At 37.5% G+C, this 18,106-nt stretch overlaps 1 protein-coding gene across 3 annotated transcripts in view; it reads right to left on the reverse strand.

Annotated features, from left to right (window-relative positions):
• Positions 1-18,106, reverse strand: part of EPHA7 (EPH receptor A7) — a 175,276-nt gene that overhangs the window by 21,933 nt on the left and 135,237 nt on the right. The window contains exons 6-10 of one of the 3 annotated variants that reach the window (XM_037894491.2): positions 15,613-15,737; positions 12,379-12,547; positions 6,004-6,112; positions 5,215-5,270; positions 748-861 (exon numbers count right to left, since the gene is read on the reverse strand). In XM_037894491.2, coding sequence (XP_037750419.1) covers positions 748-861; positions 5,215-5,270; positions 6,004-6,112; positions 12,379-12,547; positions 15,613-15,737 — 573 coding nt within the window. Of the gene's footprint in view, positions 1-747; positions 874-5,214; positions 5,271-6,003; positions 6,113-12,378; positions 12,548-15,612; positions 15,738-18,106 lie in introns of all 3 variants that reach the window. The other 2 variants (XM_007052778.4, XM_043542664.1) reach the window with 2 other exon arrangements.

Consider the following 18,106-nt stretch of genomic DNA (forward strand, 5'->3'; position numbering starts at 1 on the left):
GAAGGCAATGGAATGTTTCTTCCAGGAATCCAAAGTATTTGATATTTTTCCTACCCATGGAAACTTAATTTCACTACATCGACTAGTGCAATAAAAATGTCACATATCTCATTAATGCAAACAAATGAAATTGCTTTTTTAGAGTATGAACACCACACTACTTAAGTAGGTGGTAGACAGTTCAAGAGGAAGAAAAACAATGTAATGCCAGTACAATTACAATCCAGCATGAGAGGTAAAACAAGAACTTTTTTGTACTAATAAAATATATTTATTTATTTTTTAAAAAGGTAGAATGGTCACAACAAAAAGTTTTAAAAGAGGATTCTGTTCTATTAAAAAGACCTCATTAGACCATACATTACAGGCTGTATCCTGCCTTCTTAATGCATGGAAGTCAAGGGAACTACTTATGTGAGTAAAGCGAGCAGGATTTACACTAACATCCAACCTCTTTACTCCGACAATGAACAGGTAAAAAAATTACTTAAAAAAATGTTGTTTGCAATTGTTTTAAATGGCTCTGGAATTAGAAGCATACAAGCTTTTAATCCCACACAAGCCTCTTTATTTTTCTATAATTATTTTTTACATTTTATAAGCAAATGCAGCTTCATTGCTCTGTCCGCTCTGGTAAATGCAAAAAGTTCTATACTTGAGATATAATTATTTGCCTGTCATTATGATGTATGAGCTTTGATCCCAGCTAAATGGAACAGTTGAATACAGAAGCCACAGCAGCCTTACCTGCACCAATCACACGCTCAATTTTAATACAGGAGGCATCTAGCTCCTTGGCGAATTGATGGACAGCTCTATTTGGGTCCTCGTAGGTTTCAGGGTCAATGTAGGTTTTGGTGCCTGGAAATTTAACTGTAATGATGTAAGAAAGCATGACTGTGATGAAGCAAAGCACTTATTGTGCAGTCAGCCCAGGAATTTCATTATGCAGAATGCTCCTTGGAACAGTGAACCTGCTTCCATGCCACCGGAATCAGAGCAGCTTTAAGAGACAACTTTAGTCTGAGCCATCATCTGTAAGCTTCCTCACACAAGGGCATGATCCTTTGTCATTAGCAACTATATCTGTGGCTGGAAGTGTGAAGTCTTTCATAAAAGTAATGAATATTAAATAGTTTTCAATGGGTAAAATGTAATGAGGAATTAAAGTAAGAGGGAACTGGGAGGAAGGAAGGGACAGTTCCCCCCCAAAAAGTAGAGGGGACCACCACCTCCTGTCCTGGCCAGGGTAAGCAGCACTCTCCCACAACTACCCCTTGTCGTTGGATTGGAGATGAGAGCTCCCGCTCCTTTTTCAATATACTTTAACAGAATTTAACAGTGTTTATAGGCTATGGTTACAGAAGCTAACCATCATTTCACAGGCCACATTAGAAGGCTGGCTACGCTCCTGAGCTGGTGTGCAAGGGGACAGCAGGAATGTCCTTACTCTCTGTGGGCTACCCACATCAATGGACGAAACACAGGATGGGAGAGCAGATTCTATGGGACAAATACTTCCCTTCCCAAGCAAGGGAGGAAGTGGGTGGAACCTTGGCTCCTCCCCCCACCCCCTTATGCACCAACTATCTCAGCTGAGGAACTGGGGGGCACCAGTTATATGGCTGATGCAGTTTGCTTCCTTCCTGGAGCAGAGGGGTAACCAAGGGACAATCAGTTTCTGCTTTGCTCCTGGGGCAACACAACTACACGCTGCCCTTTGTTCAGGACTTGTGGTAAAGCCAAAATAAGTTTGAGGGTCCATACTAAAAGTCTGTTAACTAAATTATTGTTATGGAAGAAGTTTGGATCCCAACTATTACAATCATGGGCTGCAATCAAATCAGCATATTTAAAAAGATATAATAATTGTTCTCTATATGAAAATAAGAAAGAATGTTCTTATTTTAACAATACTGAATTGCTGAATTATTGAGATGTAGGAATTGGATCAGAAGTCAATACAAAACAGATAACTTAAGGGTGCCATGCAACCTCTTAGTTATATATGAATCTATAGCATATTTTGAAATGTAATTAATAATAGCTCAGTTAGTGGTATGCGTTAATATGTTTCAAATAAAATAATTGGAAAAAAAATCATATAATGGAAAACAGGCAAAACCAGAGATAGGAAGTTTGAAGAGCCAAATGAATATACCAAATTCCTGTAGAAATAATTTAAGATTTCATCTAGAAGTTAATTTTTGCTATAATCTGTATTTTGACAGATTTATTTCTAATCTTAATTACATTTCAAGTTTCTGAGCAGATAAACATTTATTTGTCATTTAAATGAAACAAGAAGATCAGAGAAAGAAAGAAGAAAACAATAGGTTAACCTCCTATATTGTGCTTTCAGGCAGGCAGATGGAGAATAAGCCATCCTCTTGAGTCTGTGATAAGGGCCTGGATTGGAGGTAACCTTGTGAATCTCAAATGGGGCTCTGATGGTTCTTTATTCAAGCTGTCATAAAACATTTTGACAGGCCAAAGCTATCTTGGCATACCAACCTGAAATAGTGCTGCTGTGGATTCGAACGCATTGTTAAAAGAAATGGTAGGAGGAAACAAAATGTAAATTGGAATTGCTTGACAAAACTCCTCCATTGTGCTTATATCTTTAAATGTAGCACTTGGGGCCATGGAAAGTTGAGGAGGACTGAAATAAAAGATTGGACATTCCATTAAATGCAGTGGTCTAAAAACTAGTTAAATGGTTGCTTTCAAGTTACTGTGAAAATTGAATCTGTGTCTTAGAACATAAGAAAATTGTCTGGATACTAAAGGAACAAAAGGACAACAAATTGTAAATAGCTGGTGACCACAGTGTTGTGTTTCATCTTACTGGGGATTTAGTCATCAAATCAAATTAAATACCAAACTTTCCATCAAAAACATTAAAAAGTAGCTTGGTAAAAAAAGTATTTTTTTAATATTTCATGCTACAGTATTAATAAAGGCAGTGTATGTTAACTGTTCTGACATATTTTCTAGTTATTGAATATTAGATAACTAGATTTCTAGAAAGAAAGAAAGAAAGAAAGAAAGAAAGAAAGAAAGAAAGAAAGAAAGAAAGAAAGAAAGAATTTCCTGACCAGCTGCTGAATATTAAGCACTAGCTTCCTCATCAACCTATTCACATTTTCACTGAAACTTAGAATCTGAAAATGATCATTCATAATTTAGATTGGGGAAAGGAATTCTTTAGCTGGTATATTCTTTTGCCTTTACAGGCAAATAAAAGAAAATGCAATTGATTTCTCTCCTCCCAGATAAAAAAGAAGTGGATCTTTTGTAGATGTATAAAGCCTATATTGTAAACTAAAAGAGGCAATTTTCAAATCTGTAACCATCTAGAGTAGCTACAGTTAAATAGCATCGGATTTCTGATGCAGTTTTTTAAAATAAGCTAGAGTGCAGGCTATGTGATAATTAATCCTTCTCCCATTTCTATTTTCTACTTTTTATCTACAATATAATAGGTTGTCTGACTAAGGCGGTAATGATGTCACCATTTGATTTAATACACCCTGCACATAAATGAAGTGACTTAAGGCAGTGACACATCCAGAACTCAGGGAGTCCAGGCTGACTAAATATTGTGAGGCTAGAAAGGTCAGACAGAAATCTTGACAAAACTTTGACCTCAGTCTTTGGCTAGCCTTACTAGAAAGTAAGGTTTGTGGCTAGTAACTGCCTCATCCACTCTGTGATACCAGATCCTGATAAACTACTGACACAGTAACTTTAACACAAAGCAATACAAGATTAAAAAATGTATTTTTGTTGGCAGTCATTTGTAAGAATTAACCTATGGCTGCAGTGACAGTAAGTGATAAAGATAATTGGTGGCATGGTAAGAATCAACAGTGTATTCTATTGATATTTAAATTATAAGGTATGAGAGGATACTGGCATAGTCAGAACATTATTTTGTATCACAACTTAAAATTAGAGCTGGATAGGAAATGGTTTTTGCGTCCTGTGAAAAAATTTGAGATTTTTTTTTTAAAAAAAATCCTGTCCTAAATTGTAACAAAAGGACAATCTTAAAAGAAATTGTGAAATGAAAATAATAATCATAAAAAAATTCTGTTTGCATCAGTTGTAACATTTTCTTCCAATTCTGATCATTTTTAAAGTTTTTGAATTTATTTCTACTACAATTAGCTTATGTTTTTAAAATAAAAAGTCAATTCCAAAACTGGAATTTTTTGTTTAGAAAATGCTGAAACAAAACATTTGGACAATTTCAAAACTTCTTCAGATTTTTTTGAGTTGAGACATTTGTTAGAACCATCTATGAAAAGTTTTGGTTTTGATAAACTGGCATTTTCCGATGGAAATAAAATTGTCAAAAGATTCCTGAAGGCGCTACTGAAAAGCAATTATGCTGTATTTCATGATTTTATGTTACCTGTTTGAACTGATACAGATGGTCAAACTATTTTTGCACAGTTCTAATAAGTCTTATAATAATCTGCCTAATGACAAGTATGAGAAATGGGCAAAGAAACAAAATGTACTGAGTATCTATTACCCTTCTTGTTGTCTTGACAGCATTCCTTAATACTGGGTGAACAGGTATTAGGCCAATCTTTCACCACTGATTTCAGTGGTAGCAGTTTTTAGTGCTATTTTTGCAACTCAATGCAGAGAATGGGAATTACAGAGATGAGCCTTTTCTCACATCATTTTATTTTATTTTCTATTAATATTATGATCTACAAATGTTGGTGATGCAAAGTTCACAGTAGCAGAAAACAATTCTTGACCAGAACAGTTTCACTATTGGGGTGACACAGTGACCCTTACTTTCTTAATCAGAAGCTTGCCTGAGGGAAAGCTCACACAGCCACTTGGCCAAGGACCTATCAATTTACAGCATCTCCAGGGGGATCATTAGGATGGTGTGAAACAATTATTCAAAAGAAAAATTCAGAATGGGAACAACAGTATGTCGCACAAATGTACAGAAATAAAATGCATGGCATGAACAATGTTGATAATCTGTCTCCTTTTTTGTGTAGGTCATATATTTTTATGGCTTTTAACTTCGCACTTGCTGTTTACACAGCATTTCAGATTTATTATAGCCCTTTCTTTATAGGAATGTGGTTTTGATATTGTCTATATTCCAATACTGCAGTCCAAATGTCTTATAATTGGGTTGGGAATTCCTGAGGGGTGGGGGGGAAGCAAAACACTTACAATGAAAGTAAAGTTCTTCATCCCCTTCTTGATCAGCTTTGCTATACCCACAGTGCCTGAAAAAAATAAAATAAAAACAAGTCAGTTTTACAGGAAAATAATGATTTACTGCCTTATATTTAAAGTTCTACTAGATTGGAATTTTTGGAAGTTAGCAGCCTAACTCCACCAGGCATTTAAAAAATATCCCAGCTGTAATTCTTTCAATAACAGGTTTTAAAACAAAACACGAACAGTTCCAATCAAAAGGCTTTTGTATCTAATAATTGCTGGGAAGAGTCCTAAAGGCTTAAACAACAAAATTGCAGTCCTCATTAGAAACTTTCTGTGATGCTATGAGCAAAATAGCCTGAAGATTAAAGAGTCTGAAGGAGTGACAAGGCTGGTATTTTTGACATGATGCTGCTCTTAAATTTACTTCTCTGGCTCTTGTCCCCAAATGCAAGTGTTATTTGAATGGCTTGAATAGGTAAAATGTCAAGCTTCTCCATGTGTGAACAATTCAACAGAAATAGCACACTTCAAGGAAAAAGATCAGAGAAGCTACAAATATTTAGAAGACACCTACTATAAGACACAAAGCATTTCTTAAGCTAACAGAGTCCTTCCAAATGTAAAATAAGTGGCCTAATTTATCATCCTATAATGACATTTAGATCTAAATTGTCCATATTAGATTATACATTGCTTTTGTTTCCATTTACAGATTCTAAGATACAGGCTGGTATAATTCCAAGGAATCTACAACAGTGGGGCCAGAAATGCCAACAGCTACACAATGTACAGTACCTTCGTCCAATGATGAATCCGAACACCATGAAGACCAGAATGATGGTGCCTGCCACAGCAACCACAGCTATGATAATGACAGGATTCTGCTCACTGGAAACGGCTGTGGCTACAAACAGAGCAAAGAGCTAAAGATTAACTCAAAATATACTGTAGAAAGGAACTGCAAAGGTTAAATAAACCCTCATAAATCACAGACAGATAGTTTACCTCTTCTGTAACCTGAAACTTTGTACAGACATTAAATGTTACGATAATGTTGGTCTAAAAGAAAGGCATCTATCCTAAGTTCATCAGAAATGTTGGGTGAGTTAATGAGTATCCAAGGGGAACAGGACTTTAGAAGTGAGGTGTTTTAGTTGAAAGCATACAATTACTATTTTCTAGGACTGGATCCAACCTAAAGGAGCCCTATGTGCATCAATTTCTGAATCATCACGTTTTTCTCCCATCTTGATCATTTTCATCGCTATAATTATTGTTACTATTATTTATCATTTGTTTCCAGATGCACCCACCGTGCTAGGTGCTTTCCAAATGCAAGAGAAAACACAATCCTTGCTTCAAAGGACTTACATTCCAAGAAATCTGCACATTATTCCATTATTTTTTTACGCAGTGACTCTACTATTGTTAATATATATGTCACATTAATGTAAACTGAGGATATAAGCACCCTACTTGAGGAACCTCTCTTTGAAATGTATGTAGCTTGCTCGCCATATATTGAGGGGGCCACATGCTCAGAAAGGGTAAATCAACAGAGCTCTACTGAAGTCAATGGAGTTGTGCTGATTTACACCACTGAGGATCTGGCCCATGAACTTTAGACTCAAGTAACAGATGTCCGGCAACATTGTTGAAAAAAACATTCTGGAAGTGAGTCATTTGGAGGCAGTGGAGGGATAAGAGCAAGAAAGTGTGGCACTGGCTCATTAAATACATCTGAGGTGGTATTTTTATATGATTAAGACTTTGTATTGTTAACTAAAAAAGAATGGCTGGAGTCAGGGCCCTGTGAGTTCCACAGATCTGGGGCCACTGAAATAACCTCAAAATCAGGTTCCTGTTCCAGAATTCCCATGGAAACAAAACTCACATATTCTTTGCTCTGTTTGGGAGCAGGCGAGCCGATCAGCATGATTCCTCTGCTTCTTACAGTGGCCAGTACTACTTGCTTCAAAAGAAGGTGCAAGAAACCACTCAGTAGGGAGTTATGGAATAAACTGCCAATAAGGGAACTTTCTTCCTAACCCTCTTAAGTTTGGAGAATGCTTATTCCCCAAACAATGAGGATACAAACGCCTTCCGAACTATATTTTTCAAACTTCCTATCTCATATAACTGTGGAAGATCTCATTATTTGTATACATGTGCACTCTTTAATGAAATACTCACATGAAATATCTGTTGCACAGTGCATAACTTTTAAAGAGAGGAAATGACTCCTCATGTTGGGAGCACTGCTCTGGAACTGAGGAAACCTGGGTTCATAGAATATAAGGGTTGGAAGGGACCTCAGGAGGTCATCTAGTCCAACCCCCTGCTCAAAGCAGGACCAATCCCCAACTAAATCATCCCAGCCAGGGCTTTGTCAAGCCTGACCTTAAAAATATCTAAGGAAGAAGATTCCACCACTTCCCTAGGTAACGCATTCCAGTGTTTCACCACCCTCCTAGTGAAAAAGTTTTTCCTAATATCCAACCTAAACCTCCCCCACTGCAACTTGAGACCATTACTCCTTGTTCTGTCATCAGCTACCACTGAGAACAGTCTAGAGCCATCCTCTTTGGAACCCCCTTTCAGGTAGTTGAAAGCAGCTATCAAATCCCCCCTCATTCTTCTCTTCCACAGACTAAACAATCCCAGTTCCCTCAGCCTCTCCTCATAAGCCATGTGTTCCAGTCCCCTAATCATTTTTGTTGCCCTTCGCTGGACTCTCTCCAATTTTTCCACATCCTTCTTGTAGTGTGGGGCCCAAAACTGAACACAATACTCCAGATGAGGCCTCACCAATGTCGAATAGAGGGGAACGATCACATCCCTCGATCTGCTGGCAATGCCCCTACTTATACAGCTCAAAATGCCATTGGCCTTCTTGGCAACAAGGGCACACTGTTGACTCATATCCAGCTTCTCGTCCACTGTAACCCCTAGGTCCTTTTCTGCAGAACTGCTGCCGAGCCATTCAGTCCCTAGTCTATAGCGGTGCATGGGATTCTTTCGTCCTAAGGGCAGGACTCTGCGCACTTGTCCTTGTTGAACCTCATCAGATTTCTTTTGGCCCAATCCTCTAATTTGTCTAGGGCCCTCTGTATCCTATCCCTACCCTCCAGCGTATCTACCTCTTCTCCCAGTTTAGTGTTCTATTCCTGGCTCTACCCCTGCCCTGTTGGGAGACCCTGAACAAGTCATTTCAACTCTCTGGGTTTCCCTTTCCCCACCTGTAAAATAGGGATAATGATACTAACCTGCTTTGTAAAGCACTTTCAGATCTACTGATAAAAAGCGCTAAATAAGGATGAGATGTTATTAAAAGTAGTCATGGGTAACTATGATTTGGGTAAGCTTTGACAAGCCAAAGGGTTGAAAAGTTATGGAGATGCCTAATGGACTACCCCTGTAGTGGATAACAGGAATATATGGAGATGGACTTAAATTTCTAACTGCCAATTATGGAGTAGTTATTTGCATTAACCAGTCCTTGATTGCCACAGTTATGGCAGATGATAGAGTTTCCTATCAAAGCCCATAATTTTGAAATGCTAATTCTAGACCAAATATATTCCACTTTGCATGCTTGTGAGATAGGTAACTCATTCCAAACTACATTTGGATCCCTGGAATATTAAATAATTGATTCTGATCCCAGTTCATCCCCCCCTTTCTCCCCACACACAGTGGAATCGTGTATAAGAAGGGTTAAAACAGGCTCCCCACAAAATCTTTCTTTGATACTGAAGTCTTCAAGTCTGTATATCCCCATCTAAGAACAGACATCCCTGTCTAATGCTCTATCTATGGTGAAAGATCCCTCAAACAGTGTGTGGTCTGATAAAAGCAGGAAGGTTGTAGCTCTACTTTCACAAATATTTTGTTTCTTTTTTTCCTATCAAAATTTTGATAAAAATACCAATATATCCAGTTTTTCAACCAGCTCACTACATACTTCTGTTTGAACTCAAGAGTACAATTCAGGAGCACAATATATTCCATATACTTATTGGAATAAATAGTGGACATGAACCGCTCCAGATCCGCTGGCTGTAATTGATTTAAACTATCTTTCAAATAAATCCAACAAATCAAAAGACAAAATGATAATTTGAGGGACATCGTGTAGATTTATAATACTCCCCTGGGGACTTGTATCTCTACAAACCAATGAATAATGATTCATACACTTTGATCTGTGACATGCAGAATACACATATCTTGCTTTACAGATAATCTTAAACTTTTTTTATACAAATATGTACAGCATAAAAATTTGTGTGTGTTTACTATATAAAGAGTCTCCTTCTCCCAGCACTGAAATGCTGCCATCCAGAAGGGAAGATAATATCTGTTTTAGTGAGTACAGAACCACTGCTCACACAACAGTTTGGGATAATAAGTGAAAACACATTTGAAACTTGACAGAAAATGTAGGCGGGCAAAATATATTTATCTGAATATGGATGCTGAACACCAGGGTTATCATCATCACTATTTCAAAAATGTCATTCACGGGATCTGATCTCTTCAGCCAGATCCAAGAACCAGCTCCAGAAATCATGTGGAAGACGGCACCTCCAGCATTAGAGTGGCTAGGGTGACCAGATAGGAAGTGTGAAAAATCAGGGACACTTTTTTTTCCAGGAAGAGGGTATAGTTGCCTATACAGGAAAAAGCCCCTAATATTGGGAAGTCCAGTCACCCTGACAGTGGTCCACCACCACTACTACAGAACACTGGTGTGCTTCTCGCTTTGATGGGAGTCACATACAAAATTATCTACTCAGCTCCCTGAAGCATTGTGAATTTTCTTGGAGGTCTCCCTTCTAAATGCTGCCAAAGCCTCAATTAGATTAAATTATGAAATAGAGTCAGAGTTTAAAGCCAGAAGGGACCACCAGAATAGGTCTGCCCTTCTGTAAACCACAGGCCACAACTTCACCCAGCACCCGCATACTAAACCCAACAACAGAAGCGAAACCGAAGTGCTACAACCCACAGGAGACTAGACTTTTCTGTCCATAGGCAGAGAACAGGAGGGACCGAGGGGCACAATGCCCGAGGCCCCAGCAATGGCAGGGAAATGATAAAGTAAGATATACTCAGATAATCCTTGAAAGTGACCCATACCCACATGCTGCAGAGGAAGGCAACCCCTACTCGCCAAGGTCACTGTCAATCTAACCTGGGGAAAATTCCTTCCAGAACCCACATATGGCAAACAGTCAGACCCTGATAATGTGAACAAGAACCTACCAGCTAAGCACCTGATAGAAAGAATGCTCAATGTCACTTCAGAGCCCTGGCCCACCCCACCCAATGTCCCATGTTCACACATGGCTATCCCTGATGCTTCAGAGAAAGGACATAAATAAACCCTAAATGTATCGGGGGAGAAAAAATCCCTCTCAAAGTGAAAACCAATTTTTTTTAAATTGAGGAATGAGACAGCTTATGTGGTATGTCACAACAGAAAGCTACCTTGTGACATGTTTTTGCCCAGCCTAATTTAAAAGTTTCAGTGTGTACTGGATTGTTAGTCTGTCTGAAATTTCTCATTATAACGGTCAAAAATGGGATACATTAAGAAGCCTATGGAATATTTGCACTATTGTTTTTCCTGTTCTGTCAAATGTTGGCATACATCAGCGGTTCTCAACACATGGCTCACTGGCTGCATGTGGCCCCATTATCACACAGCTGCAGCCCAGCTCAGCTACATGCTAAAGGCAGGCCCCGCATGGAGGGAGAAGTCCAGGGCAGCCAGCCAGCCAGTCGGCTGGCATTGCACAGCGGGAGGAGCCCAGGCTGCTGCTGCCCTGTCACCCGGCTCCTGCGACATATGTGGCCCACAATGATAAATAAATTGAGAACCACTGGCATACTTACTGGTACTTGTAGATCCTGTCAAAAATGTTGAATCCTAAAATAATCTATGCTAGTGACTATTCTGGTCTATAACATGGACTATAAACATGGAGAACCTCTTCTTGATTGGTCAACCAAAATGAAACAGATTACAGACACTAAATTTGAGACATTGATAATTAGAACTTAAATACCAAGGTGATGGGTGCCTAAAACAGAGAGAATCATAAATAAGGACTAAACATTGAATTTATTTGCCAAAAATATATTCAAAGCAAAGTCTATCAACAGACTGGCTAAAATGGAAAGAATATGATGTGTTATAATTTGCACTGAACTTCATTTTCACAGTCTTCCATTTTTTCAAACAAATAAAGGTCAGCGGCAAGACCTAACTATAAACTTCCTCTGTCTCATGGTTGTAATACCTAAATACAATTAAAGTCAGGTACCGAATGTGTACCTTGGTACAGAAATTCTGCAAAGCATAAAGGAATACCACATTTAACATACTAAATCCATGGCCTTTTCACCTTGCAAGCAATGGCAGGCTACATATTCTGGCTCCATGAGGCTGACCTGTTTAGCAGAAAGATCCACCTGAAGCAGATGACCCAAAACAGGGAAACCTTTGCTTTAGAGGCAGCAGAGTTGTGGAGCTGTCAGGTAGGTAGTTTGTGTAAGGGATCTCACTGTTTCTAGAGCTCAGTGACTAACATTCTCAGGCTCCTCACTCTTCTGCTTCCTCTCCCATCTGGTCCCACAAAAAGTGCAAGAATTGCTGTAGTCCCGCAGTCCTCATTATATGTAGCTATGTGGTGGTGAGGGGTTAGGAGGAAAAGAAGGCTATGTACTTCTTAGAAAAAATTAAATGATCTGGCAAAGTGTGAGTAGAGACACACTCCCTATTATTGGAAAGTCCTGTGGGGTCCTCCCTCTTTCCACCAATCTCCTTTTATATGGAGAGAGCAAAGGGTAGTATTTGGGCCAAACATCCCTTCTCTCTATAGAATGGGGCCATCACACAGGGGTAGCCCAATAACTTACAATTCTTCCCTGGCTATCTATAGCACTATAATTACTAGTATTATGGTAAATCACAATAGGCAGCTCATCACCCATACCAAAATACAATGGTAGTAATTCATGTCTTCCCAAAGTATAAGATTTCATCCACAGAAAAATGCTACGTTAGCACAAACTCCATCCTTTCTAGTTCAGATAACACTATAGTATATCATTTTTTCCTACTAAAAATGTTAATTGCCTTCAAACGTGAATACATTTTACCTGTGGCTTCCTCTAATGTGGCAACATCTAGTCTGGGACTATAATTTCCATAACCAGCAGCAGTAAAAGCACGAATCTGGAAAACGTACACTGTTCCTGGTTTCAAATTATTAATGGAAGCTGAAGTGGACTTGGTTTTTACTGTTGAATAAGTCCTCTCTCTTTGATCCTAGAAACAATAAGACAAAGGATGAAGTTATATTTCCAGGTCAGATTTCATTATTGTTGCACACAAGCAACTGACAACTGGTCCTGGCAGTTTATTTCAACTTGCTGTGTTTTTTTTTCCCCTTATAAAGAATGTAGCACACTCTGTGGAGCATTACAACACAGTGTCATTTCATTCAGGGGTTCTTAAAATGACATAAAATTTAAATGGGAAGCACATGCTGTTAGTCATAAAAATCCAGAGATAAAATGATTGCCTTTGTGCCTCATTTCCTCAGATTCTGAGGAACAGTTTGATCATCAGTGAACTCCAAAGAAGTTCTCTGTTGGTTGAGGAACAACATTAAAATGGTATCTTCACAACTCAGCTCCTACATTTAATGAAAACAATTTCTCGTATTGTTCCACAGTAAATAGTCTTTATCCTGAACCCCTTATTCAGACAATTCTGACTGTCCTCAAAAGAGATAGGAAGCGCTCTATTTTCATCAGAGCAGTGCTACTTGCTTTCTTTTCTACAGCTTTCTATATCTATTTTAGTGCCAATAGCGATCTACCAGATACTGGACCAAACATGGAGGTCCTTGACTATTAACACAGATTTCACTCAGGCAAATTGACATTGATTCCATTCCATAAGGTAAAACAGATTAAAAACTGAATAAGGAGTTCAGGATTTGGCCCAGAAAAAAATAAAAATAGCAATATCTATACATAATTATTCATTTTTTAAATGCTACACAAGCTGTATCAGAAACTATAAAATAATTCAGATAGCAACCCATACAAGGCATTTGCTGGGCCAAATTCTCTTTCTGTGTAGATGTGGGCAACTCCGTTGATTTCAATGGCATTTTGCCCAACTATACCAGTGGAGATTTCTGTCCACCGTATTTCAGTATAACAACAAAGCCCTCGTGTTGAAATATAGCTTTTCATATGATGTGTCAGATTTCTTGTACAAGATGTGATAATGCCTTCTCCCATGGTTTGTCCACCTTGTCTTTTGAGTGAACATGTCAGATAGTGTAGAAATATTTTTTCGTATCTTCCCCAAGAGGAAATCAATCTATAAGCATGGTCAGGGATGGTGAAATGTGTGTGTATGTGGGGGGAAGGAGAGCAAAGGGGATGCAGAAGGAGAAGGAAGCAGAAATACCAGGAAATGGTGAATAGTACTGTAAACGTCAGTAGAACTTCAGAAGTTCAGAGTTTGGGTTCGAATACATAAACTAAGCTTATTTGAACTTTGAAAACCTCTTGAATTTGGGGGGAAAAACTGGGCTAGAAATCTCACAAGAACAGGCTTACCTGTGAGATTTCTGGCACTTCCAGTTCCAGCCCTAGCCAGAAATCAGACACGAAGAAACACTTATCAGAACATGTCAGAACCTTTGAAACTTTTGTTTGGTTCTAAAACAAGGTGAAAGTTCAGGAAATTATATAACTGTATGACTCTTCCTGTAAGCAAGAGTCAGACACACATTTCAAATTAAAATACATTTGCTGGTACATGCATGTGAGCAGTCCCACTGAATTCAAAACACTACTCCCAGCTGCAAAGTTTAGTTTCTGAGTGAATATTTGCAAGATCAGATCCTTAGTCTTGAATTCTCATTAATTAATTTAATTTTAATTTATGACTGGCAGATATTTCCCTTATAGCAATGATTTAATACATTTATTGCCAATCTCCTGTTTGCACAACTCACTAAAACAACATAAATATATTGAATAAATTATAAAAATCATATTCTCATGAGTCCTATTCACAAAAAGCTAAATGTTTTGTGATTTCATCGAGCATTTTCAGTGTTTTACGAAGACCAGTGATGATTTTTACAGGCAAGAAACTATTTAGGATATGTAAAAAATAACACTGTTTAGTCATTGGTAAACATTTGAAGACTTGGAATTTATCCAAGATAGAATTTCACTGTTGTGGGTCTGTGAAAAAATGAATTAACTTGTAGAAACAGTAAAATTTCTATTGCAAGCTATAAAAATTGAGGTATGCAGCTCTCTGACAAGTGTTGTAATAAGAGTAATTAAACCAAGTAACTCAGAGTTATGATCATTAAACTGTCTACCTTTTTACTCTCCTTTCTAACCCATGTAAAAATAATCAGATAAGTATATTTGTGTTATTCAGCACAGAAAACTAGATGAGACATTTGATATTGGATACAATCTGGTCTCAATTTAATTGTATGTTACCTAGAAACTTGACATACTCAGCTCTGAAATAAATATACTGATTAGCTTAGATATGGAGTTAAAATACATCCTCAACAGTGATCACAAAAGAGCTCCTTCCTTTATTATATCTTAATTCAGCCTTTTTTTAGAAGCTTTTCAGCATTAATTAATATCTTGCATGTATAGAGCATTTTTTTAATAGAGATTATGGATAAAATCCTGGCCTCAGTGATGTCAATGGCAAAACAACCCTCATCTTCACTGGGCCCAGGAGTTCACGCTACATATACAAGGATAACTTCACCAGCCATGGAAATGCAACCACTTTCTACCAACACATTATTGAGAGCTTTTAGGGGAGCAAGTGAAAAATAATTCATCCAGCTGACATTTCAGGGAAAATGGATGAAGATTTGAGACATCAGGTCTAACATGCCCAACTCTGCAAAAGTGCCATAGGTTATTTTATTACCAAAAATGATCTGGAGCTTTGTTTTATGTCTGATCTCAACAGCACATTTCCAACAGCCTAGAAGTATTAAAAAAAAGGGATAAGAGACAGAAAAGTCACAAGTCTCTTGCAAAAACATTCACAGTCCTGCTTATTGTAATCATATAAAAACAAGCAAGATAAGCATGCTATCGAGTGGATGTTTTCATTTGTGTAATATACAAATACAATATACAGAACCTATCATAATAATAAATTAATGGGATAGGAAGACAGTTATTAAAAATCAACTACAACCTGAAATGACACCAACATATAATAGCTGGTATAATTACCATGGCATTAAAATTTGCCCATGGAAGAGTGGGATGACATGATGCAAACAGCAAATTGTTGTGCATTTCACATGCACTTACTTTCTCGTAATACTTGATTTCATATTCAGTGATGACTCCATTAGGATGTTCTGGTTCCTGCCAGGAAAGCTCCACGCTCCTCTGCAGCACTCGCTCTTTCATTACTTCGCTAACTTGCGAGGGAGCTGTTTGGACGAGATGTGTCAATAAACCATGAGCAAATTTGCTCAATGTCTCAAATCAAACGTCACTACCGATCAGTCCCATGCTGTGCCACTTTCATTAAGGTAAAGAAAAGCACCTTTTCATAGCTCACAATTCAAAAGTTAATGAATATTCAAGCAGAACCTTATTACTGTTCATAAACCATAATAGAAATCTAAATTAAAGTGCAAACAGCAACAAGATAGCATTGTTCAAGCTAGTGCAAAACTGGAATTGATAGGATCAGAATGACAATTAAGCAAATGAATTCTAATTAAGCCAGGGAAGTAGGTTTTCAGATTAATCTCCTGTGGTAAATTAAGAGTCCAAATATTTATTACATGTGTTTTGACAACACTTATAAAAAAAAGAAAAGAAAAATTAAGAGAAAGAAACAAAAAGACTATCATATTCAGGCTGATTTCAAAAGGCTGCTTCCAGATCCAGTTCAAACAATTACCAGCAATGTTCTTTCATGACTGAATTTGCTTGGTAGTGAAAACTACATAGTAAACATCACAAACCTGTTTCAATTATAATCCTTTGTTTTCACTCATTCAAAACATTCTGAAACATTCTTCCTTTTGGGGTGAAATTTTCAAGGCTTGATCTCAGTGCTTTATGAACATTTGACAAATTAATTAATACAGTATGTTCTTGTGGAGTGAAGAGGTAAAACAAAACAAAAATGAACCAAAACACCCCAAACAAGCAAACCAAAAAACCCCCAAGCCCCCATACTCTATGTTTTTTCTACTACACCATTCTTTCGATAAACATACTACAAAAACCAGGTGAATTTTGGAACTTGAAGCACGGTGTGCAAATAGTGTGACACCACAGTCTCATTTGAAAATATATTGGTCAGGTAATAAAGTGATAATTAAGTTATAAGTGATTGAAAAGGTTTTTGCACAAGTCATTTTGATTTCTCTTACAACAGATCCAAGTTCTGGGTAAAAATAATTTATGGGTAATCCTGTCTAATGATATTGAAAGGTGGCAGATTTTCTTATTTATTATTAAATGGATCTAGTGACAGAAGTGAGTTGTAGCTCACGAAAGCTTATGCTCAAATAAATCTGTTAGTCTCTAAGGTGCCACAAGTACTCCTTTTCTTCATCTCACTAATGGGTACTTCCAAACGTGTGGAGACAAAAAATTACAATGTGGAATAGAAAACTACCCAAATATGACCACTTTGCAAATGTCAGTTGTATGACATTTTAGCCCTGTTTGATGTTACCTCTTGTCCTTACAACATTCCCATGTTATACCAAGCACAATCAGAGTTGGATGCTACTACCGTTCAAGTCAATGGAAAGGCTCCCATTAACTCTAATGGTGCAGGATCAAGTTAATGTAGAGTAAGTTTATTAAGAGGGTCTAGTCCTCCTCCCACTGAAATCAACGGTGAGATTCCCACTGTTGTTCATGAGAGTTGGAGCAGATCCAGAAAATCTATTCAGAGTAATGGATCCATACATTATAGAAGAAATCAAAATTAGAAATAAAATTGATTTTACCTTTGTCAGACATAGGATCCACTGCTCTGGTCAGATGTCATAATTCATGAGGAGTGACCAACTATATATGGAAAGTAATAAAATAGCAAACACCCACAAAAATAATCACTACCAACAAAGGTAACAGGTGGCTCTGGGGCACAGAAAAAGAAACATTAAGTAACGTTTTCAGAAGATGGAAATAGTCTGAAATTTAAAAGATGCAGTAAAGACTATTCAAGTAGTTCTGAAACTAAAAAAAAATATTGTTTCCCAGAAGAATCCCTGCCCCCGCTTTTTTATGCATAAAATTACATAATATGTAAATTTCATTCCTTCTTTAAATATCACAAATTTTCAACCTGAAATCAAGGCATTTAGAAAAGACTGAAGGATCTGACATCTAATATTTGCATCCAAAGAAACTAGCAACTCAGTTTGCCATTGTTAGAAAAAGCATATATTGACAACCAGGCTTAAAATGTTACCCACCCAAGATGTTGCATATGCCTGTCAGAATAAGCCTCAAATGGGAGTTTAAAATAACTTTGTGAAAGAAGATAAGAATGAGGAAGATGTAGTTAGTATGCTAACAGGCAGGAGGAATTCCTAATTCCTAAAAAAAGGAATTCTACTTCCATTCATTTGAGCTGGACAGGAATACCCATGAATTATGACACTCTTCCAAAGGAGTGAGAACAAAGGAGAAAATCCCTTCTGAGCATGCTCCTTGGCATCTTAGTTTTTTTTTTTAAGAAGATCCCAATGAAACCCACACCTTTTATGATATCATAAAGTTTCTCTTCTATTATAGGAGAAGGGGCTGCTGCACAGGGGAAATGGTA

Source organism: Chelonia mydas, chromosome 3 (genome assembly GCF_015237465.2).
Source record: "Chelonia mydas isolate rCheMyd1 chromosome 3, rCheMyd1.pri.v2, whole genome shotgun sequence".
In the NCBI taxonomy this organism is placed as follows: Eukaryota; Metazoa; Chordata; order Testudines; family Cheloniidae; genus Chelonia; species Chelonia mydas.